This window comes from Mixophyes fleayi, chromosome 10, assembly GCF_038048845.1.
Source record: "Mixophyes fleayi isolate aMixFle1 chromosome 10, aMixFle1.hap1, whole genome shotgun sequence".
Classification (NCBI taxonomy): Eukaryota; Metazoa; Chordata; class Amphibia; order Anura; family Limnodynastidae; genus Mixophyes; species Mixophyes fleayi.
This window is the reverse complement of record NC_134411.1, coordinates 40,917,878-40,942,703: the sequence shown is the minus strand read 5'-3', so window position 1 is coordinate 40,942,703 and position 24,826 is coordinate 40,917,878. Positions and strand designations below refer to the sequence as shown.

General features: G+C 45.4%; 1 protein-coding gene and 1 long non-coding RNA gene across 3 annotated transcripts; one reads left to right on the top strand and one right to left on the bottom strand.

Annotated features, from left to right (window-relative positions):
* Window positions 1-4,545: 4,545 nt before the first annotated feature.
* Window positions 4,546-24,180, top strand: LOC142104081 (uncharacterized). Of its 2 annotated transcripts, none has more exons than XR_012679508.1 (3): window positions 4,546-4,581; window positions 4,673-4,909; window positions 23,701-23,942. It is a non-coding gene; the product is annotated as an uncharacterized LOC142104081 (long non-coding RNA). The 2 variants fall into 2 exon arrangements; XR_012679509.1 differs by having other exon boundaries at window positions 4,552-4,909; window positions 23,701-23,833; window positions 23,921-24,180.
* On the bottom strand, window positions 16,197-21,079 carry LOC142104076 (uncharacterized). The gene is made up of 2 exons (XM_075188536.1): window positions 20,896-21,079; window positions 16,197-18,480 (listed from the first exon to the last, which is right to left on the bottom strand). The coding sequence occupies exons 1-2, from the start codon at window positions 21,005-21,007 to the stop codon at window positions 17,579-17,581; spliced, it is 1,014 nt and encodes a 337-aa protein (XP_075044637.1). The 5' UTR covers window positions 21,008-21,079; the 3' UTR covers window positions 16,197-17,578.
* Window positions 24,181-24,826: the final 646 nt, after the last annotated feature.

Sequence of the window (24,826 nt, the reverse complement as noted above, 5' to 3'; positions counted from 1 at the left end):
CCGGCAGGATTGGGCAAGGGATTCTACGTGAGAGGGGAAGTCAAGGGTGACCCCTAGATAACGAAAATTGGAGTGAAGAGAAGATGATGGTAGGACCAATGGGGTAGGGAGGAGTCTCTAGAGGGGGGAAGATAATGAGTTCGGATTTATCCATATTGAGTTTAAGGAAATGTTGGGACATCCAGGAAGAAATGACAGGGAAGCAGCAGGATAACTTGTTTAGGATGGAAGGGAAAAGGACTGATGAAGAGAGGTAGATCTGGGTGTCATCAGCATAGAGGTGGTACTGGAGGCCGAAGGAGCTGATAAGATCACCCAGTGAAAAGGTGTACAAAGAAAAATGCAGAGGGCCAAGGACGCTGAGCAGTGGGGAAGGGGAGCCAGAGAAAGAGACAGAGAAGGAGCGTTTAGACAGATAAGAAGTGAATCAAGAGAGGACAGTGTCAGAAAGGCCAAAGGAGCAAAGGGTGTCAAATAGGAGAAGGTGATCAACTGTGTCGAAGGCTGCAGAAAGGTCGAGGTGGATGAGAAGGGAGTAGTGACCTTTGGATTTGGCAGATAAACGTTCATTAGCAACTTTAACTAGGGCGGTTTCAGTGGAGGGGTCAAGGAGGGAATTGTTGGTGAGGTGGTTAAGGAGACGGCTGTAGACTAGACGTTCAAGTAGTTTATAGAGGAAAGAGAGGAGAGAGTGCAGTAGTTGGATAGGGTGGAGAGATCAAGGGATCAAAATTTGTTTTTTTTAGAATAGGCCAGACTATAGCATCTTTGAAGGAGGAGGGTAAAATTCCAGATGACCAGGATATATTAAAGAGATGGACTAGGTGGGAACAGATAGTGGGCGAGAGGTATCTGAGGAGGTGGGAGGGAATAGAATCAAGAGTACAGTTGGAAAGGGTAAAGGATCGAAGTAAAGAATAGACTTCCTCACTCGAGGTGGGGAGGAAGGAGAACATGGGATGAAGGTTGGAGGGCAACGAAGGGGATGAGAATTGAGGGAGGAAGAGATTTCGGTTCTAATGGCATTGATTTTAGAGGAGAAGAATGTAGAGACACCATCAGAGGCAGAAAGATGAGATGATGGTCAGGGAGGGGGAATGGAGATGTGTCAAAGACAGAGAGTGCAAAGAAAGGTGGGTAAAGACATGGTCAAAACATGGCCAAGACGGTGGATAATGGAGGAGGTCCATTGTGAGTGGCCAAAAGAAGAGGAAAGAACAAGCCATTTAATGGACCCTGGGTCAGTGAAGTTATCCATGGGGATATTGAAGTCGCCCAGGATAATGGAGGGAGGTCAGACGAAAGATAGAGGGGAAGCCAAGCTGCAAAGTTAGCAAGGAATAGGTAAGTGGGGTCAAGAGGGAAGCGGTATATGACTGTGACATGGAGATGAAAACCATTGAAGAGGCGGATGGAGTGGACCTCAAAGGAGGAGAATGTAAGGGAAAGCTAAGGAGGGATGACACTGAAGCTATACATAGGGGAAAGAAGGAAGCCCACACCAACCACAGGATGCTTGCCAGCCTGACGGTGTGGGAGAAGGAAAGGCCCCCATAGGAAAGAGCAGCAGGGGAAGCTGTGTCAGAAGAGGAGAACTACATTTCGGTGAGGGCAAGGAGGTTAAGAGCTTTGGCGATGAAGAAATCGTGAATAGAGGGCAGTTTATTGCAGATGGATCTTGGGATCTGTGAGACTGTGGAATGGCAAATGGGCTAGAGGCAACCGGAGAGAATCTAGGGGTCTGGTGGAGAGGGGTGTGGTGAATATCCGGAGAGGAGTGCAGGAGCATGGGGTCAAATGGAGAGTCATTCGGGGCTAAATTGGAGGACAGTGGAGAAAGGCATCCAGAGTTCAAGCTCCGAAGAACATAGCTGCCGAACTGAAGTCGAAGAAAGAGGATATGGCAGGAAACAGCGGGAGACTAGGCCCAAAGCCATGGGCCCCAGTAGAGTAGTGGAGGATTGTCATGCAGAGGAGGCAGCAGAGTAAGCATCAGCCGTTGCTGCAGCAGCTCCGCATGTGGCCGGAAGGCAGTAAGAGAGCAAAGCCAGGAAAACTCTGGGGAAAATCAGAGGAAGCAGCCAGGAGAGCAGGGGGCTAGGCTGGAGCAGTGGGCTGAAGTAGATGACAACCGGGATAGAGAACAAGAAGTGACTGAAGCTGCGTTCTGCAGACACGCTTACAGATTCAGCGTAGATGAAGATGCAGCAGGGTCCATCGGTTCAGCGTGATTGGGGACCTCATGGCCCCAATGGAAGGCAGGACAAGGCTGAAGACAGTACCTAGTTGCCTGAATGGATCCGCAGCAGCAGCAGAGGAATTACGAAGCAGTGATGAGGACTTCAGAGGAGGTAAGAATGACTTCAATGGCACCCCCTGATGATTTTGTAGCCCAGGGTGATCGTGGATACCGGGCCTCAGCAGGGAGCTCACAGAGCACGTCTGCTCAGTCCAAGAGTGGAAGTAGGTTAAGGGCTATAGAAAAACAGCAACAGTATGAATATATTCTGAGTGAAATAGGGACTAGCATTCAGAATATTTTGAAATATAACAACATAATTGCAATTACTAAGGATTAGAGATGAGCGCACTCGGATTTCTGAAATAAAAGGACTAATAAATTGTAACACTTCGTCGGTTATATACTTGATGGAGTGCACTTGTGGAAAGAAATATGTTGGCAAAACCAAAAGAACTTTAAAATTGAGGATCCAAGAACATATTAGAAATATAAAACAAAAGGCTGAGAGCCATACGGTGTCACAACACTTCAACCTGAAACATAATTCGGATCACAAGCAAATTAAATGTATTGCCATTGAAAAAGTATCTTTAGGATCTAGGGGGGTGTCCTCCAAAAAAGGCTGGGACAGAGAGAGATGTTCTGGATTTTCCAACCCGGCACCTTATGCCCTAGTGGACTGAACGAAAATTATGAAATTGCCCCATTCTTATAACTTGCTTATGACTTTTATATATTTTTTTATATATATTTTATATATTTTTTATATATATATTTTTTTAGGAATGTACCATATACTGATCATTTAAAAATGTTTTTTTTGTTGTATCCAGAAATTGATATGTATTTAGCTATATATAAGCTAAGCTTTGAATGTCAATATGTTAATAGCATTACCACCTTTTATGGCACTAGAATATCCACCTCCATTTAGCACCAAAGTCACTTTATCTATTTATTTTATTATTGTACCAAATAATGGACACTAGATAGTGATAAAACCCCTTTTGATATTAGTATCTAATGTAGTTTAAACACTGAGCACTAGATGGCGAGAAACGCCTCTGACCTTTTTGTTAAAATTTGAAATAAAGTTTTTACACGAACATTCGTGATTCACACATGCGAATTGGGAGCGCTACACCGCCATCGGAAATACTCGATGATGGCTCCATAAATACACGGAAAAGGTAACACTGATCACAATTATTATTTTTTATCCTGATGAAGTCTCGCTAAATACACAGAGACGAGGCGTTGAGAAGTACTTTGATATTTATGCCGGCTGGAGGATCTTGTAATATCTTAAAATCCCCAAATACATGGCTATTGTTCTTTGAAATACATTTGACTATAAGGTGTATGTACACCGGTAACTAACGCTGGCTGGAGGGTCTGACATCATCCTGTCTCCAGACTGAGGAGCTTATATACTTGTGCCAGCTGGAGGGTCTGAGATTGGTTTTTGAACCCTATATTTATAGCACTCATTTACATATACACTTGATTTACAGGGTCTATGTATTTTTGTAACCAACGCTAATTGGAAGTTCTGACATAATATTGTCTCCAGTCTTTTTTTTGATATTTGAGGCATGTCATATATGCTTGGTTGTTAAATATGTCCACATACTGCTTTGGCAATATATGTTTTATATTAAGCATCTAAACCTTATACTTTTATTATGGTCTATTAAATTTTTATTTTTAATACATCATGTACTGATTTTTATTCTACAAACATCTGGATAAGATCACTGAGACACGCTCTTATTATTCATTCTTCTGGTACGCATATACTAATTGGATATCATGGTGAAATCTCTATACTTGAAGATAGCACACTATTGTGCGATTATTTCTGTTTTATTGGCATCCATGTAAAAGAATCTGACACCTACTACTACTGTTGTGAGATCCACTCCGTTACTAGAAGATCACCACTACACAGATAAGCCTGTATTATTATTTTTTCTGGTACGCATACTTCTTATAGAGTGGTCTATTGTGGAAGATATCAATGTTATAGATGGTACTGCACCATGTATGATTGTGATTCAATGTTCTTCTATCTTTTTGCAGAATCTTTGGAAAATACCATGCAACTCACCAATAAAATTGGTCTGCAGACTTAGATAGAGGATCCTGTACTTCCATTCATTCCAGCTATAACTCTCTTCCAGCTTAAACCACAGAATCCTCAGAAGATCCTATACTGAAAAAGCTCTACCGGACTATATATATATATATATATATATATATATATGTAGCAGTTGTGCCATAAAAACTTAGGCATATGCCTTACCAGCATCTAGATGGGCTTGGAGAAACCATTCTAGGTACCTTCTCCAAAATTGAATTGAGCATCTATATCAGTTGAGCTCAGGCATGTTGGGAACTTGATTTTGTTAATGTATTTTGTATTCCTAGACTGTGGTCCTTCAGGAAACTCTGGAGATTGTGATTTTACTAAGACTTTAGGTATTTTGTTTCCCCTTTCCAATTTTAGCCTTGGGTAAATAGACCGTTGACATATAGTGGGATTTCTTTTTTGACTCCTGTAGGTAATCTACACACTGACAAGATGGAGAATTAATGAAGGCATTTTTCCAGTTATGTAAATATAACATGGACTGCTTGGCAGATCAGTGAGATAACCACATTGAGGTAATATAGTCTTCAAAACTGTTTAACTCAACCCTTCCATGTTATACCTACTGTTACCCAGAGTTTACCCTCATGTAACTCCAAACTATGACATTTTACCATGTCATAAATCCTATGAATGCTCTATTGATCTGTAACCTGATACAATTGCCTCTATAGGAAAGTTTATCAACTTCTGATAAATGTGAGAGTGAGGCTAGACAGGAATACATGGAGGGCAGTCTGAGAAATAGGGCAGCATGGTGGCTAAGTGGTTAGCACTTCAGCCTTACAGCACAGGGGTCATGAGTGCAATTCCCGACCAAAGCCTTATCTGTGAGGAGTTTGTATGTTCTCCCCGTGTTTGCGTGGGTTTCCTCCAGGTGCTCCAGTTTCCTCCCACACTCCAAAACATACCGGTAGGTTAATTGGCTGCTAACTAATTCACCCTAGTCTGTGTGTGTGTGTGTGTGTGTGTGTGTGTGTGTGTGTGTATCTTAGGGAATTTAGACTGTAAGCCCCAATGGGGCAGAGACTGAGGTGAGTCATTTGGCAACATACAATGCATTACTGAACCCACAAATAAGGTGTAACTTTGGTGCTGAGGAATACATTATTTTGGCACTTCTAGTAAGAAATGAAATACTGAATCCCAGAAAAATATAATTTTTGTACAATTTCAAGTGTACTCCTTCATGATAACATTCCTATTGTTGGTGGGGGTGTTAAAATGTAATTAGTCACAACATTACAGTCATTAAAATAGTTAATGCATGTATTTTGATAGGAAATTTACATGGAGGAGATTGTTGTGTGGTTGGAGGAGGGTTCTTGCCAGTATCTATCCACCCCATGCCCTGCACCAGTTGGTCATCAATACAGGCCAAGGCTGACCACTCCAGAGGACTGAGATCTAAGGACGGACTCCAAGGGAAAATAAACACACACCCATAAACAGTTTTTTAAGCTTAAAACCGGTTGCAATATAATCTTGCTAACATCTAAATTGTTATATTAGAAAAGGTTTTCGTTTTATTCCCATGTCTTGCCCATAATTTGTGAGTATGACTATATTGAAAGAAGGTTGTCATTTTGGTAATGTATTCTGAGCATAATATACTTGAAAAACATTTGTGTTCACTTACTCTTTTTTGACCTCAGATTTCTGAACAGGAGCCACAGCATTGACCCGCTCTGTTATGTCCTTCCAGATGAGGTGCTTCGCTGGGACGGATAGCTGCTGGCTTGTATGGAGCTGCCTCTCCACCACAAACTCCAGCAGAATCTCCACCTTTCTGTAGGCAAAGTTGGGCTTCCTACACTTGGTGAAGGATTGGATTTGCCCACCTGTCTTTTCTTCCAAATGGGACCTTGTAGGACTCAGTATTGACCAAATATATAGAACACAGAATCTTTGAAATTCAAAATGGAAACTCTATAGTAAAGGAACAATGATTGCCTCTCCAGCTTTATGTAATGTCTGCAAAAGCTTATTTTTGCAACAATTGTTGTGTGTGAATGCCCAGGTGTTGAAACGTCACTAATTGCGTTGGTATGGCCCACATTTTTTATTACATGACAGGGACTCCATTAGGGATAAGCTACCATTTTAGATATCTTTATCAGTTATCTATATAACACCACTAACTCTACAGAGAACACATTCACATCAGTGCCTGCCCAATTGGAGCTTACAGTCTAAATTTCCTAACATACACAGAGAGACTAGGGTTAATTTTGTTAGCAGCCAATTAACCTACCAGTATGTTTTTGGAGTGTGGGAGGAAACCCACACAAACACAGGGAGAACATACATATATATGAAAAGGCCATGGTCGGGAATCAAACTCATGATCCCAGTGCTGTGAAGCAGAAGTGCTAACCACTAGGCCACTGTGCAGCCATAGATATGGTATAGAAATGAACTGGAACATACATACCTCACCCACACATGGTCGGAAAGCCAATCACTGAGGAGGACGTTGAAAAGTATTATTCACTTGCTAACATGCAAGCAGCTAGAGTCTAGTGAATTGAGCTGCAGGCCATTACAAGAGTTTTGACCATTGGTTGGGTACCGCAGGAAACCTGTGCTCAATTGTTCAACTTCAGTTTGCTAGTTACTAATAAATAAATATATGTAAAAGGGTAGCTATTTTGACCCTGAAGCAGGTGCTACTTATTGTGCCATTTTCTTCAGAACCTGCTATTCTGTTAGTACTGAGGGTGTAATGACGTGGTAAATATGTTAATAACACATCTCAGGCATTTCTGTCAATATTAAACCAATCAATACCCATGACTCAGCTCTTTCTGTCTATCTAATATTTTGTTACCCATGACATCTCCTGACCTTTTCGCCAATATCTAACTATGTGTTACCCATGTTACCTATGACATCTTTGTTGGTATTAAATTGCATCTCTATGCAACCTCCAAAAACTATATATATATATATATATATATATATATATATATATATAAAATCTATATCAAATTATTTTACTACACGGATGACTGAGTTATAAATAGTACCTATAAATCCTTGCATAAAATTCACATAATATGATGTGATTCAACAGGTAAAAGGATCATACAATACTACCACTAAGTGAGTTTCCAGTTTGTCTCCAGTAATGTGCTATCCCTTTCTGTTACCAAGTTAACGTGGTATATTTTTATTCATTTCTTAGGTATATAAGTATCAGCAGGAGCGGATTGTGCACAGGACTTACTGGGAAGTTACTGGTAGGCCAGGGTTTGGGTGCAGGCGAGCAAGAATGATCAAAGCCACTATTGGTCAGTGGACAGTAACAGGCAGCTATGTATGGGCTCCCACAGAGCTGTACAGCAGACAGGAAGTCTCACTTCACTTCCTGCGTAAACCGAGGAGCGACGCCGGCCAGCGTAACTAAATGTAAGTGAGGGGGCTGCCTATACAACACTATAGTGAGGGGTCTGCCTATACAACACTATAGTGACGGGGCTGCCTATACAACACTATAGGGAGGGTGGGCTGCTGATATAACACTATAGGGAGGGTGGGCTGCTTATATAACACTATAGTGAGGGGGCTGCCTATACATCACTATAGGGAGGGGGGATCCAGACAAGCAGCAACTGATCTAAAGACACTAGCAGTCACAGGTAGTGAAAGTGACAAGAACAGGAAGAAGAGAACAGGAATCTGGTTGTGCAGTTCTGAATTTGGGTGACTGTCCCACTTATTCGGGACTACAAGGACAGTTTAGAGGTATGTCATCATCATCAATTTATATAGCACCACTAATTCCGCAGCGCTGTACAGAGAACTCACCCACATCACTCCCTGCCCCATTGGAGCTTACAGTCTAAATTCCCTAACATACACACACACCGAGAGAGAGAGAGACACACACACACACAGACACACACACACAGACAGACAGAGAGACACAGACTACGGTCAATTTTGTAGCAGCCAATTAACCTACCAGTATGTTTTTGGAGTGTGGGAGGAAACCAGAGCACCCGGAAGAAACCCACGCAAACATGGGGAGAACATACAAACTTCTCACAGATGAGACCATGGTCGGAAATCAAACTCATGACCCCAGTGCGGTGCGGCAGAAGTGCTAACCACTTCGCCACCGTCCTGCCCATGCTTCACACTGTACTACTTGTGAAGGCAGAGCTGCGTACACCGAACAGAAGTGCTCATAGTTTTGCATGTGTATTTGTATAAAATATATCTAAAATGATAACCCCCCCTGTCTTGGGTGCCTCAGACCCACAGATCCTTATTCCAGCTCTGGCGATACTTTACTGGTTCTTACATTGATCCCATTGCTTGCCTTCTACCCGATCCCATCAGAGCCTGATTTACACCTCATGGGGCCCTAGGCAAGATATAGGTTTGGGCCCCCCCATCACACACACAGTGGCCCCTCACACACACATAATACAAGCACGCAGTGGCCCCTCACACACACATAATACACATAATAATACATGCACACAGTGGCCCCTCACACACACACACACATAATACACGCACGCAGTGGCCCCTCACACACACACACACATCATACATGCACACATAATACACGCACGCAGTGGCCCCTCACACACACACACACACACATCATACATGCACACATAATACACGCACACATAATACACGCACACAGTGGCCCCTCACACACACATAATACACACAGACAGTGGCCACACACACACACGGGGCCTGATTAAGGGTTCTGGCAGCCCTAGGCTAATACGGCCGCAGCGCCCCCCCCCCCCCCGAATATATATGTGTATAGGAACACTCCTGAATATGAATGTTCAGGTGTATTCTCCAGCATTTAAATTTAGACAGATTGTGCCATTGTCTCTTACCTGTTCTTGCTCTTCTCTCTTGCAATTTTGTTATCCTCTCGCTGGCTTCTGGTAAGTTGGCGTCCTGTTTTGAAAAAGCAAAAATTTATTATAATGCAAAATGTTAACAAACCCTGAATGATTAGGCCCTTTAGTTAAAACAAAACACCCCATTATGGCCAGCTAAAAGTACCCCATTGTACAGGCATATATAAGCAATATCTAAATATTTGTGGTCAATCAAATACAAACCTCTACCAGCCCCATCTCACTAATATTTAGTATTCTAGTGATTGCTGAGACCACAGAGAGCATCCATGTGACCACCACACAATCATGAGATTATGCCCTCCAAAGCTGCTCTATTTTTTAAATAACCCCTGCAACCATTTTCCTTAACCACCCCCCCTACAGCCATTTTCCTTACCTCCCACCCTGAATCCATCCCCCCTGCAGCTATTTTCCTTACCTCCACTCGGTAGCTATCCCCCCGTCACATCAAAACTCCCCCAGTCACATATATCAGCCCCCCTCCTCTGCCCTCCTTCACACATATCAACCTCTCTCCCTCCCTATAGATTTTCATGGCAGCCCCCCCTCCCACTCTATAGATATGCAGGGCAGTTCCCCCCCCCTCCCTATAGATATGCAGGGCAGGTTCCCCCCCTCCCTATAGATATGCAGGGCAGGTTCCCCCCCCTCCCTATAGATATGCAGGGCAGGTTCCCCCCCCTCCCACTCTATAGATATGCAGGGCAGTTCCCCCCCCTCACTATAGATATGCAGGGCAGGTTCCCCCCCTCCCTATAGATATGCAGGGCAGGTTCCCCCCCCTCCCACTCTATAGATATGCAGGGCAGTTCCCCCCCCTCACTATAGATATGCAGGGCAGGTTCCCCCCCTCCCTATAGATATGCAGGGCAGGTTCCCCCCCCTCCCACTCTATAGATATGCAGTGCAGTTCCCCCCCCTCCCTATAGATATGCAGGGCAGGTTCCCCCCCCATCCCTATAGATATGCAGGGCAGGTTCCCCCTCACTTACCTGTAGTTGAGTAGTGCTGGCCAGCGTCGCTCCTCAGATCAGCAGACAGGAAGTGAAGACATCCTGCTTCCTGTCTGCTGCACAGCAACAGGCAGCCTAGCGATTGGCTGCCTGTTGCTAACCACTGACCACCAATGCTCGTGGAGCACCAGACCCCCCTCCCCCGACTCGCGGCACCCCCGTGAGTCGGGGGAGGGGCCGAATTATATTTTTTTTAAATTGCTCCTGTGTCCCCTGCTGGGCCCCCCGAGACCCGCTAGGCCCTAGGCATGTGCCTAGTTTGCCTAGCGGTAAATCCGGCCCTGGATCCCATTCTCAGATCACTTTGTTGAACATATGACCAGCACCCATTGCACTGACAATATCATTAATCTTTCCTCCTTTGGACTAACTATATCACCACATTACAAACCCTTGGAATAGCTCTCCTTTTCACTTATGTCATTGTCTGCCAACCTTCCCTGCACTGTTATTAATTCAAACACCCTCAAAACCAGGGCATATTAAGGGCTCAAACACAATTGTTTCAAAATAAGTGTTTTCTTGCAGACGCTTAAAGCATTTCACCTTTGAGGTGATCGCACCTGGGCAGCCATTTATTATAAGGATTGTTTTCAATGCATTTTTTTCCAACACACAGTACACATATTTATATATTATATATAAAAAGAGATTTGACTGGTAGTTTGCATCTCATGATGTCAGGGGAAGATGCATGTGTGCGTGAGGGGCTCATTTGCTGATCTGGCAGACTGATTAAATACGATTGTATTGACATGTCTCGTAATAGTTATACTTATTAATCAAAGTCAGATATGTTTCTATGAAGGGAATATTGAAAGGATATGTTAGTAGGCAACTAAAGAAGTATGAACACAGAGTCATAAACCAGTCACGGATCATGCAAAAGGATTCATGTATTTTTATAGCACAGTATTGGCAGCTCTTTCCCTGCATTGCCTTAGAGATGACCCACTGTGTCTTAAGTAATCACATCCAGGTGTTCTTAAATGTTGCTACAACCAAATTCCAGTAACTTTAAATCACACCTACTTTTGTGTTGGCCCCACCTACAGTTGGTTTGGTTCCACCCACAAGGACAATTTAAGAATTTATCCAGGGCCACTTTAAGTTCCCAATCTAACCCTGAGTTCCAGGATTTGTTTACTATATGTGTACATGTATGTAGGTTTATATGAGTGTGGAAAAGTGAGCTAAAACAGAACTAATGTATGCAAGTGAAATATCAGTAGTTCCTCTCGGTGTGTCAATGTATACGTTAATTAAGTATGAAAGTGAGGGAGGGACATGTACGAGAGAAAGAGAGAGAGAGAGGTGCGTGCATGAGAGAGAGGGGAGTGCACGTGAGAGAAAGGGGAGTGCACGAGAGAGAGAGAGGGGAATGCGAGCACACGAGAGGTTACGTAGACAACCACATTATTACAAGATAAGGACATGCCGCATGGAAGAGACAAGATGGAGAACATACCGCATGAAAGAGAGGACAAAGACAAAGATAGAGTTACAAGATGGAGGATATGCTGCATGGCAGAGACAAGACAGGGGACATGCGTCATGGAGAATACAAAGGTAAAGATGAAGGAAGAAGCCACATGGCAGAGAAGACAAAGACAAGGATAGAGTTACAAGATGGAGTATATGCCCCATTGCAGAGACAAGATGGAGGACATGCTGCATGGAGAAGACAAAGATAGCTTTGGTTATGTTATAGGATTTAGCTGGGTTTGGCTAAAGTATCGTATACATTTGTCCTTTAATCCTATAACAATATCATATCATACACACATCCCTATTTGTGGGAGAACTTGCTTATTGCATTTAGGGATACATATCTGGTATAATAGTGTCTGACTGAGGAAAATAATATGTCGAAAGAGAGGAATGAAGCAGAGAAGATATAAGTTGTTTCAAACCTACCAACAGACCCAATTATTTTTGGACTGTGGGAGGAAACCCACACAAAAAGAACATACAAACTTCACACAAATAGGTCCCTGGCCTGAATCTAACTCTTGAATCATTGTTAGGCAACAATGCTAATTGCTCCAATTACGGATCATGAGAGTAGAGTCTAAGTACTGTATACCAGGATTACTAAAAATGAGTTTAATAAAAAAAAAAGCAATATACCTACTCGTACAACTCACACTGGTGCTGTCTAACTAGCATGCTTCCCGGCTCACTGCCCAGATGGGATTTCTTATCTTGTATATGTTACTAGTAAAACTGTCATAAATTATTTTTAAAAGATTATTACACTAAGTTTGTTTTATATTTTAAAACTAGGTTTTTGTATATGCTGATCCCGTGGATGGGTTTGTGATTTGTGATGTTCCTATTTGATTAGAAGAGTTTATTTCTCTTTCCACCATGTGCTTGATATAGTGGGAATTGTTTATCATCTTATTTTCTGAACTTTTACGGTATATGGGTGTGTAATTAAAATAGTAGATACAATCAACTCAGTTTGTAACCAAACGATTAATCCTCTTTACTTAAGTTCATGAAGGCATTAAGGAACTCCAATCTCCAATACAATTTTATCCCCAGCCACCTTCTTCCAACTAATGGATTCATGGGGCTTCTGCTCTAGGACCCTGCCAAGTTGCCCAATACTCACCCCCATCACTGAAATAAACAAAAACCCTGAAACAATTTTGCTGCTGACAGCTGAGATACAGCACAGTTTTTCTCATTCACTCTGAATAGACTCCAGACCACTTAAAACACCAAACAAAAGATGTAAGTCCCAGAAGAGGGGCTCCCAAGTTAAACCGGGGAGGGTATTTAATATAGGTAATTGGACACTGTACTTCTCTTTATAAGGACTTTATGACTTTTAAGACTCCAACAATTCTGCACCTGTATTTCAACCATCATGCCTGACCTAGCCACTTCCTACACAATTCACAAATATATGTAATCTGAAAACAATATAATGCATGACCTTAACATTTTACATAAAGAAAAAGAATTCTGAAAGCAATGAAAGTACCTAATCTGTACCAAAAGAAAGACAATTAGAAAGGGGGGGACTACAATGAGAGATGGTCATTACTCCTATGATAACATAGAAGTAGACAGGGATTGTTCTTGTTTGGTGAACAGTGTGGAAGGTCTACATCTTCTGATGAGTGAGTGCTGTATGTTGTACGTGGTCACATACATATATACATACACACACATATATTTATTTATTGGGATGTGACCACAACCTGTTGTGCTTTGGAGATTAGCATGCCAGCTTGTAGTATTGAAGGGTGCAGTACCCTGTTGGGGTTGGGTACGCTTTAACGGTGCAGACAGAGCCGTAACGAGGCCGGTGCGGGCGGTGCCGCCGCCCAGGGCGCAGTCCCAAGGGGGGCGCAGTGGCCGCACGCACCTGCCTCTGTGTGAGGAGTGAAAAAAAATAAAATGAAACAGACCTCAGATTCAGACTGCCGGCCGCTCGGCGCATCCAAAATGGCGGCTGGCACCCGGCTCCACCCCCTTCTGAACTCTGCCCTCTGCCTCAGCGTCTGATGTCATGACGTTGCTAGGCAGCAGAGGAGCAGAGAAGCAGAGAGGAGCCAGGCAGCGACGGCTGGTCAGGAATAAAGACAACAAAGGTAAGCTTCAAAGCAGGGGAAAGGGGATGTGTGTTGCTATTATGGAGGGAGGGGGGATGTAAGCTGCTATTATGGAGGGAGGGGGGGTGTAAGCTGCTATTATGGAGGGAGGGAGGGGGGCATGTGAGCTGCTATTATGGAGGGAGGGATGCATGTGAGCTGCTATTATGGAGGGGGGATGCATGTGAGCTGCTATTATGGAGGGAGGGGAGGGGGGCATGTGAGCTGCTATTATGGAGGGGGTCATGTAAGCTGCTATTATGGAGGGGGGGATGTGAGCTGCTATTATGGAGGGAGGGGGGGGGTGTGAAGTGCTATTATGGAGGGAGGGGAGGGGGGGCATTTAAGCTGCTATTATTGAGGGAGGGGGGTGTGCTGCTATTATGGAGGGGAGGAATGTGTGCTGCATCTTGCTATTATGGAGGGGGGGATACTGCTATGCTTTATGGGGGAAGGGGGGGTATGCTGCCATAATGTGTGAGAAAAGGGGGGATGTATTAATATAATATGTGATATGTGGGTAGGGAGGTTGGGTGTCTTAGTACATGGGTGGGAGGTAGGCTATTAATTTAATGGTGACGTTTAGGTGGGGGCTAATTATTTAATGAGTACTATTTTATTTGTGGGGGGCTGGTGGGTCAATTTATTGATGGGGCTTTTTAATTTAATGGTGGGGTCTATTAATTTCAGGTGAGGTATTTATCTGTATTGCAGTCACAAGAATGCTCTGTATTAAATGGCGGTCATAGGAATGCTCTCTGTATAGTATTGTAATCATAGGAATGCTCTCTGTATAGTATGGCGGTCACAGGAATGCTCTCTGTATAGTATGGCGGTCATAGGAATGCTCTCTGTATAGTATTGTGATCACAGGAATGCTCTCTGTATTGTATGGAGGTCACAGGAATGCTCTCTAAGGTATGGGGGACACTAGGAGGCTCTTTATATTGTATGCGTGTGTGTGTATATATGTGTATATATATATATATATATATATATATATATATATATATATATTATTCATTTCGTGTGATGGTGATAAGGGGGCACAATGTGATAAAGATGGCGGCTCCATGGCACGATGTGATAAAGGAGAAACTGTGATGGAGGGCACAGTGGGATGAAGGGGACGTGTGATACAGATGGTACCGTTACATTTATGTTTTAATTTGTTTCAGTGAGTTTTATTTCAATAACCAATTCATTTTTTATACAGCTAGCATGTGATAGCTGCATTTAAAGTACTTTGATTCTATGGTGACTTATTACATAAAGATCCTTACAAAGCCAGACCGTGAAGAATGGAGAGGGAGAGGGTTTCAGTGCAGTCTAGAACTTGTAAAGCGCTAGCCATGCCCCCACAGTAGGTTGACCACGCCTACACGATGATTGACACTCCCACTTAGATGGGGGGCGCCGGTTCCCTATCTCGCCCAGGGCACTAAAATGGCTAGTTACGGCACTGGGTGCAGATAATTCCCGACACCGAGGATTCCTCCATTTAAAATCCGATAAAGGGCTCACTGTGTATGTTACCACAAACTTCACATTAACCTTAACTTAACACCATAGCATGCAAATAAAGACACAGAGACCTGAATAAGTTATTAAACTTGGCAGGAATTTTATTATAAGGATTTTATATTAACTAACCTATGGTGGCGGAGAAAGAGCACTGCGGGACAGCTCACGAGCTGATCACACACGATTACTTAAAGGACTGGCGCAAACCGCCGTAAGTCCGCAAAAACACGGGGGAACAAATCCCTACATACATAGCGCTGAGTTGGCGTCAGAGTGACTGCCCCTTACAACTCACGCTGCCCTCCCTCACCGAGCCGGACAGGGACCCTCCTCACCGAAGGACCAAAAGGAGTTACTGTTACATCAAAGGGGGCAGTGACCTACGACCAACTACCAGTGCGCCCACTAATCAGCCGCTGAACGCAGTGCCTTCCTACCCCACCATTGACAAAAAACCCTGGAGTAACTTGAGGGATGGGTGGGTGGGATCTCGTGCTGCAAGTGAAGTAAAGCAGGAAGTACATCCTGCTATATTCTATCAAGGTCCCTCCCACATGGCCCCCATTGGTCGGTCCCCACCCCATGTTAAAACACACCAGGTTATCATTCACCTTGTTACAAACCCTGTCGCCCTTTAAGTGCGTTCGTCCTAATAGCCTCACTTGTCATAAAGGGCTCACTGTGTATGTTACCACAAACTTCACATTAACCTTAACTTAACACCATAGCATGCAAATAAAGACACAGAGACCTGAATAAGTTATTAAACTTGGCAGGAATTTTATTATAAGGATTTTATATTAACTAACCTATGGTGGCGGAGAAAGAGCACTGCGGGACAGCTCACGAGCTGATCACACACGATTACTTAAAGGACTGGCGCAAACCGCCGTAAGTCCGCAAAAACACGGGGGAACAAATCCCTACATACATAGCGCTGAGTTGGCGTCAGAGTGACTGCCCCTTACAACTCACGCTGCCCTCCCTCACCGAGCCGGACAGGGACCCTCCTCACCGAAGGACCAAAAGGAGTTACTGTTACATCAAAGGGGGCAGTGACCTACGACCAACTACCAGTGCGCCCACTAATCAGCCGCTGAACGCAGTGCCTTCCTACCCCGCTGCGCCCTACAGACGCCGCAGCCCGCCACCAACTAACCGAAACACGCCTCCACTCCCCCGTAAATCCTGTCTATAAAGAAACCCATACCCTCTTCATTAAGATGGACGCCGTCCCGTCTAAAAAGATGTGGTGCCTCTACCCCTAAGCCCGGGTGGTCTATGACTATACCCCCCATGGACCGTACTATTTTCCGGATGGCACTATTTAGCTTCCTAACCATAGCCGTCATCTTTTTTATAGGAATGGCTGTCCTCCATACTAATCGGGGAATGAGAGCTGACCAACCAATAATGATATCTGGCCACGCCTCGTGTATTTGACGCAGGTCCTCTCTGATTTTAACGATGAGATCTAATGATTTACCCTTACCTAAATCGTTACCTCCCGCATGTACAACCAGAACGTCCGGTGGGCCTTGTTGTTTTATGAGCCTAATCAACCACGGAATAAGGTCCTGCCAGCCTAAACCTCTTTTGCCCCACCATCTAATCACCGTGTCCCAATTATCCGGGATACTTTTTGACCTGGGATGGCCAGCGGCCCAAAAAACAAACGAATGACCGATGATCCACACCGTCTTAGTTCTAACACCATCACCTGAAATCAGAGAAGCCATGTTAGCATGAAATCATTGAATTGGGCAGACAGACAGGCGTGGTATACAGGTATGAGAAGGATAAGTGCTTGTAACAGGAAAAACGTAACACGAAGGGGGGGTAAGGGAAGGTAGACACAAACAGGGAGCAGACCACCCAGGCGAAGGTAAACAACACCCGGAAAAACCCCGGCTGCACACCACTAATCAGGACTTACGCCCAGGGAAACCCGGGTGAAAATCCCTTCGCGCCCCCGCGTTAAAGCGGCGAGCGGAAAAGCCCAGGGTAGCCCACCAAGTGGAGGGGAAGATGGGATGGGTAAGGGAAGTGGGATGGGATGGTTTGAAGGCTCAGGCGAGAAGGAAAGTGTGAAAAGAAAAACTGCGAAATCAAAACAAATTGGTTAAACAACACAACATTCAATCAATAACTTTGTCAATTCTCACATAAGACTGGTAAGCCGTGGACTTCCAGCGGCCCAAAGCTTTTATAGCTTCGTTAGAAGATCCCGCCAAGGCGGCAGATGTAGCTGCCCCGATCCTAAATGAGTGCGTCCCGTATAGGTTGCTGTTTAAATTAAGAGACTGTAAGGTCCGCTTTAAAATGGTCGCAAATTGATATTTAGTCAGCGGAATGCTATTACTGTGACACAGAAACAAGTTGGCCTGGGGTCTCCTACTCATAAACTGTGACGCCAGCCTAAACGGGCAGATATGCTGAAGCTGTTGAGGAGCTAACTGCACCCACGAGCCCTTCCCGCTCTGATCAGTCTTAGATCTAACTATTTTGCAGGCAAAGGTCCCTTCACCCAGACTGACATGTTCTGCTCTCAACCCAGACTCTTGATGCCCTCTGGACCTAGCTACCAGCTCCGAAATGCGAAAAGCCCCAAAGAAGGCCATGGAAAAAGCCAAACTAAATAAAAGCTTCTCGTATTCGTCCGAGGTAACCAAACCCACTCTCCGTATCAAATCCTCCAAGATGTTAAGGGTAATTGGTAAACGAGCATCGCTATGAGAAGGGCGGACTCTCCCCCAACCCTTCAAGGCCTTATTAATTAAAAAATGTTTGGTAACGTCCGGGTAACCCTGCAGCTTGGCCATAAATGATATACCAGCCAGGGTAGCTGCCATAGAGGTCTTAGAATCACCTTCGGAATATCTGTCCCACATAAAGGCTAGCATAGCATCTCTCTGACCTGCCTCGGATTGCTCTTTCTGCCTGCTGAACAACGACCACCGTCTCCATGACGCCTGATAGGATCTCAGGGTGGAGGGAGCTACCGCTTGTTCCGCGAGGCCTCTTATGCCGGCTTGATGATCTGCCAAACACAAGGGGGACACGGGGTACCAACACAGTCTGCGTGAGGAGCAAGGCTGCGAAACCTGTCCCAGTGGAATCGAGACAACGCATCTGCTAGGCTATTCTGCACCCCCGGAACATGCCTCGCCCTGAATGAAATGTCATTCTGCAAACAGCGCAACACTAGGTGCCGCAAGAGCAATATTGCCTGGTAGGCCGATGCACTCTGCTTGTTGATGGACTGGACCACCCCCAAATTGTCACACCAAAAAACTATGTGCCTACCCCGCAAAACGGGTGCCCACAATTCAATTGCCACCACAATCGGGAATAATTCAAGAACCAACAAGTTCCTGGTGGTCCCATCCCTGTGCCAATCATCGGGCCATCTATCCGCACACCAGTGTCCATCCAGATAAGCCCCAAAGCCGGACGCCCCAGCAGCGTCCGTGAACAAGTTAATTTCCCCGTTTGTTACTGGAGGTGACGGCCAAATACGCTTGCCATTAAAACCCCTAAGAAAAATGAGCCATATCTGAAGATCCTCCCTAACCACCTTGGATAGTTGTATGACTGCATGTGGCCTACTCCTACCTGCTGTGGCTCTTTGGAGCTTCCTACAGAAAACCCTCCCCATGGGGATTACACGGCAGGCAAAGTTGAACCGCCCTAACAGGGACTGTATCAACCTCAGGGAACTAACGTTTGCCCCTAGCACTTCTGTGATAGCCTCATACATCTTTGTAACCTTGTCTGCTGGAAGCCTGCAGATCCCTGCTAGCGTGTCAATCTCGATCCCAAGGAATGAGAGACATGTAGTTGGGCCCTCCGTCTTGTCTGCTGCGATGGGAACGCCTAACACCCTAAACAAGGCCTCCGTGGAAAAAAGCGTATCTCGACAAACCGTGGTACCAGGCGGCCCGATAACCAGGAAGTCGTCAAGATAATGCGCGATCCACCGACACCCTGTCCCGGCCTGAATGCACCAATGCAAGAAACCGCTAAATTTCTCGAACAGTGCGCATGAGATCGAACAACCCATGGGCAGGCAGCGATCGATGTAGTATTCACCACGATGCCGGAAACCCATGAATTGATACGACTCAGGGTGAAGGGGCAGCAATCTGAACGCCGATTCGATATCCACTTTGGCCAACAAGGAGCCCCTGCCGCATTCCTGGACCAGCGCTAGGGCCGATTCGAATGACTGATAACTGACAGAACTGAGATTCACGTCAATTGCGTCATTCACGGATTTACCGGCAGGATGAGACAAGTGCTGGATCAATCTAAACTTTCCTACTGCTTTTTTGGGAACTACCCCTACTGGGGACAAAATCAGATTGGGAATAGGAGGAAGTCGGAACGGGCCAATCATGCGACCCAAACCAACCTCCTTCCCTATTTTTTCGTCTAATACTTCTGGGAAAGCGAGCGCCGATTTCAGATTAACCGGAGCTGCTGAGGAAACGCTACCTTGGACCGGGAGTTTAAAGCCAAAATGAAAGCCGTCATGGAGAAGGGACCCAGTCACCTTATCCTCAAACCACCCTAGCCACTTATCCAGCTCAACCAAATCAATTGGCGACGGCCCCTTGACTCGGCAGAGCTGAGCCAGAGCCTCTTCCCCGTCCCCCACTTCCGCGGGCCTTTGCGCATTCGTTGGCAGGGTGATGGCCGTTACATGACGTGCAACTGTGTCTAAATCTGCAGGCTGAGCCTCTTTGACAGGACCCTGCATTGAAGTCATAACACCTTCCTTTTGGGGGGAGGACATTCTGCGTCCTCCCCGGCCCTTGAAACCGCCTGACAGAGCTACCCTCTGCAGACTGACTGCTGGGCCTCATTAACTCCAGCCAGGTGTCAATGTCCTTCGATCCCAGAGGAAGTCTCTCACGCCCACTCATCCGTTTTCTGAAAAGCTCGTCATATGCCCTCCAAATTACCGGGCCGTCCTTTACGTACATCCCACTAATAAGGTGCATATACCTCCATACCTCCGCTTGTTCGTTGGGACGGGTCTCTACATATATTGTAGCGAAAATGGAGAAGGCATTAACCCATCTAGAGAAGGATCTGTATTTCTCCTCCCCCATTCCCGACCTCTCACAGGCGGCCGCCAGCGCCTTCCTATCTTCGCCGGTTAACGCGTACATATCCACGTACTTACCCCTCCTAATTCTATCCCGTATGCTAGGCCTTATGCCGTGTGTAATTTCCAGGGATTCTACCTGCTCCAATTCGCTACGAGCCGCTGGTTGGTCTGTGTCTCCTAATTGGGGTGTGTGCTTACTCCGTTTTCCTAACAATTCTGTTTCTAACAACTTAATTAATTTTCTGGGCCTGTCCCCCGAGCCGGAGGACCCACTGCTGGTAGATAAGACAGGTGATGCCAACAAGTGTGATTTATGTGTTTTAACGGAAATGGACTCACCGACAAGAGCAGTATTCCCAGCACCGACAGACGTCTCCCCGAGTGCAGTTGCCGCGACCTGTCCTCCAGACGTGTCCCGGACCGCATCCTCCCTGGTCCCTGCCGACCTCATGTCACGAGACTCGGACCCCGAACGATCGTTCCGACCGACCCTCGTCTCCGGATTTGTAACTGTAGTCTCTGAAACGGGAATGGGAACAGTCAGCCGAGATCTGGGCAAATAGTCCAAGCGCCGCCGCGCCGCGTTGATGTCTCTATCTACGTTAAACGGGTTAGGAGCCGCTAAATGGTCAGGGCTAGGGAACGTAGAAAATTCCTCCCGCATCCGATCGCTAAACCCGGAGGTAGCCCGCCCCCCTAGGGGGAGAGGCCCTGGACTTAAATTACCGCCGCTGGAGTGGTGATACTCGACTATAATATTATCAGACCTGACCCCGTGACCCCCATGGGTGAACCCACCCGCCACGTTCCCCGGGGAAGAGACCCTTCGTGACGTGTATGGGCGAGACGCTGGAGGTGACAGGCGTTGCCGGCGTAAAGAGGGCCATACAGGCGCCTCGGACCGTTCTCTGAAATCCATTGAGGCCCTGGCAGGAAGTGTATCCCACCCACCCGCATGGTGCCGGTATTCCCCGTGACCCGAGGTATGACCTTGGGACATGCTGAACTCTTGACCTCTGCCATGTTGTGACCCCCATGCTGATCCACCACTACTATGGGGCAGGAATGGGCTGGGAGGGAAATGCAATTGGTGGGGTGCTGGAGGGTTATGACCTCGTGACCTGAAGCCCTGGGCTGCCACAGGAGGGGTGATGGGGCATAATCTAAAATGTGAATGGCTCCTATCCTCAACGGGGCTGGCTGAAATGGCACCTGATGTGTTAGCCTGGGGAGGGGGGGGTGACAGCTACTTGCTGGGACCGCTGAGGCTGCCCGCTAAGCTCCCTAACAGCAACGCTGGCTGCCCCTGCAGCCATGTCATCTAGACTGGCTGCGCTGCTGGATCCGGCCGGGCGCGATGGAGCGCGCGTTCTGCGCATGCGCGAACCGGCCGGGGGGAGAGGGGAGGGGGCGCCGCTGCGCCTAGTGGCGCGAAATGCTGGGAAGTGCCCCGGAGAGGATCCCAGGGGGGGCCGTGCATAATCGCCGCTTAGCGGCATGTCTGGAGTGAGGGCGGGGGTTTGGAGGGAAGAGGCTGAGGCTGAGGCTGTAAGATGGCGGCGGGAGGGGGTGGGAGAGGGGGACCTGAGGCGTGCCGGGCGAGGAGCATTTCTCTTGGGACGGGGCATTATGCTGGAGGCTGGAGGGAAAGAAACTAATGGCAAACTGAGGGAGGGGGTGACAGCGGGAACGGAGAATGAGGGGCTGAAGGGAGAGAGGGGGCAGGCCGAATGTGAGGCAGGTAAGGACAAGGGGAAAAGAATAAGGCTGGATTTAAAATATAACGGTAGGGGGAACGTTAAAGGCAATTGGAAATGGGCAAAAGAACACAATAAAACAAAGAATAAACCACAAAAAGGGACTTATCCGTTTTCCTCGCTGCTGGGTCTCCCTCTGGATCTCGTGCTGCAAGTGAAGTAAAGCAGGAAGTACATCCTGCTATATTCTATCAAGGTCCCTCCCACATGGCCCCCATTGGTCGGTCCCCACCCCATGTTAAAACACACCAGGTTATCATTCACCTTGTTACAAACCCTGTCGCCCTTTAAGTGCGTTCGTCCTAATAGCCTCACTTGTCAATCTGTGAAAAAACGATTTAAATAATAATAATAAATATTACCTCCATACTGATGCTGTAGATCTGCGATCGCAGAAGGATGCTAACCGCAAGTTATTCTGACTAGTCAGGTGTCACATCACTTTCACGTCATTGCGCCCTCTATCACTTTTAATTTATAGCGGCAATGTCAGGACCCCGCAGGTTAAGTGTTTAAACACTTAACTCGCCATTGCCGCTTTCAATTAAAAGTGATGGAGGGCGCAATGACGTGAAAGTCTACTGACAGTGAAAGTCTTTTGGCGTCCATGCCTAGACAGGTCAGAGCTGTTCTGGCGGCACGATAAACAATATTAGGCAGGTTGTTTTAATGTTGTGGCTGATCAGTTTATATCCACAGCCTAGATTCAAGTCAACCAGCAGGTTTGTAGGCTGAATCAGCTCATGTTAATGCAGCATATTAAGTCAAGGAGAACCAATGAGGCCCAAAAGCAGGCTTGGAAACCTGTGGTTTTCCTGGTGTCACAGAACTACATGTAGTAACCACTAGTGACTATAGCCTATCGCTGGAGTATTTTGTTTTACTAGGCATTAATAGCCAGAATTACATCATAACCAAAATCAAGTGCTGACAACTTCACCTACTGGTTCTACACTACTCCGGAGTCCAGGCTGTAAGCAGTTATAATTACTACAGTTGATGGCATCCCCAGGTTCCAGCTAGTGTAGCATTTTATTATATCATAACACATATTATAATGTACTGTTACAGTATAGCACATACTAATAAGCAGGAATATCTTGTGTGTCTTGGGTAGCTGGAACCCCAGAACTCAATCAACCACAGTTTTGAAAATATTACATCCTATTGCATTTGTCACTGAATTCTAGAGCAGAGAAGATAAACAAACCATCCCACTTGATTGGGGATGGATGGATGGCCCAGACAGATAAACATCTAACCATTGTATAACTTCAGGACAATAATACTGAAGAACATTTTGTACATTTTGTTTTAGTAACAACTTTATTTAGGATTTTTGACTTTGTTACGCTATTGGCCATATAGAGTGCGTTTTTTTTTATAGATGGATCCAATGCTATGATAAATACAAGCAGGAATGACCCCCTACCACCACCACAAGTGCTCTTTACCAATGCATTTTGATTGCAGGCAAGTTTGCAATGCAGCACCATTGGCATTCAACACTACGCCAGTGGGTAATTAGCATTAGATTTCTACACGTGGTCTATTTTACACCCGTGCATTTAAATAAATTGGACTAACCTTTCAATCCATCTCTGTAGTAGTGACAGCACCCCTGGGAGCCGCGGCACACAGTTTGGGAACCGCCGATCTAAGGTATCAAGTGGAATATTCCTAATATCGGACATTGCTTACTTCATGAACTGGGACATTCCTACATGAAATTATTCAAAATATTGGACATATTTTTTAACTGTTGGTGCACATGCACTTTCTACACATATCAACCATTGTGTATTATTGTGTTATCTACAGCCTTTGTATATTTTATAAACTGGCATTGCTCACCTTTTCAAGAGAATATAATACCATTTGCTTTTATGTTTTTTTTCTGGTATTTTTTGTCTGTAATAGAAAATTTGACAGCAAGAGAATACCTTTGACATGTTGTATTCAGGTTGCAACGTGGATTGTATTTTCATATATTCATTCATTTATTTTCATGCATGTTTTTTGGTTTTGTTTTATTAAACTGTCTCATATTTATTGGTGCAAAGGGATTATTTTTTCTACATTATTGTACTGGAAGGTTTGGGACTCCCCTTCTATATATTCCAACCCTACGCCAACATTAGCTTCTCTTCACTTTATAGGGAGCTCAGATCCCCATACCCCCCTCTTCTATCATCATGAGGACTGGACTTATAGAGACCACATATATTCCTTATCCTGTAATAGTGATTTAATCTCTGATCCAGGGACATCATGTCTCTTTGGTATACACACTCCACTATGGACCAAGAGGTAATGGCTGACTATGGCAAATGGTAAGTTTATATGTCAGTAAAGCTAATTTATCCCCTGTGTCACTTGCCCACTGCAAACCATCTTTAATATTTTAACCTATGAGTGTGTGATAACCTCAACATCAAGAAGTTGTGTAGAAACTCACTAACATAATATGTATACATAGAAATAAAATGACAGCAGAGACTATATCTATAATA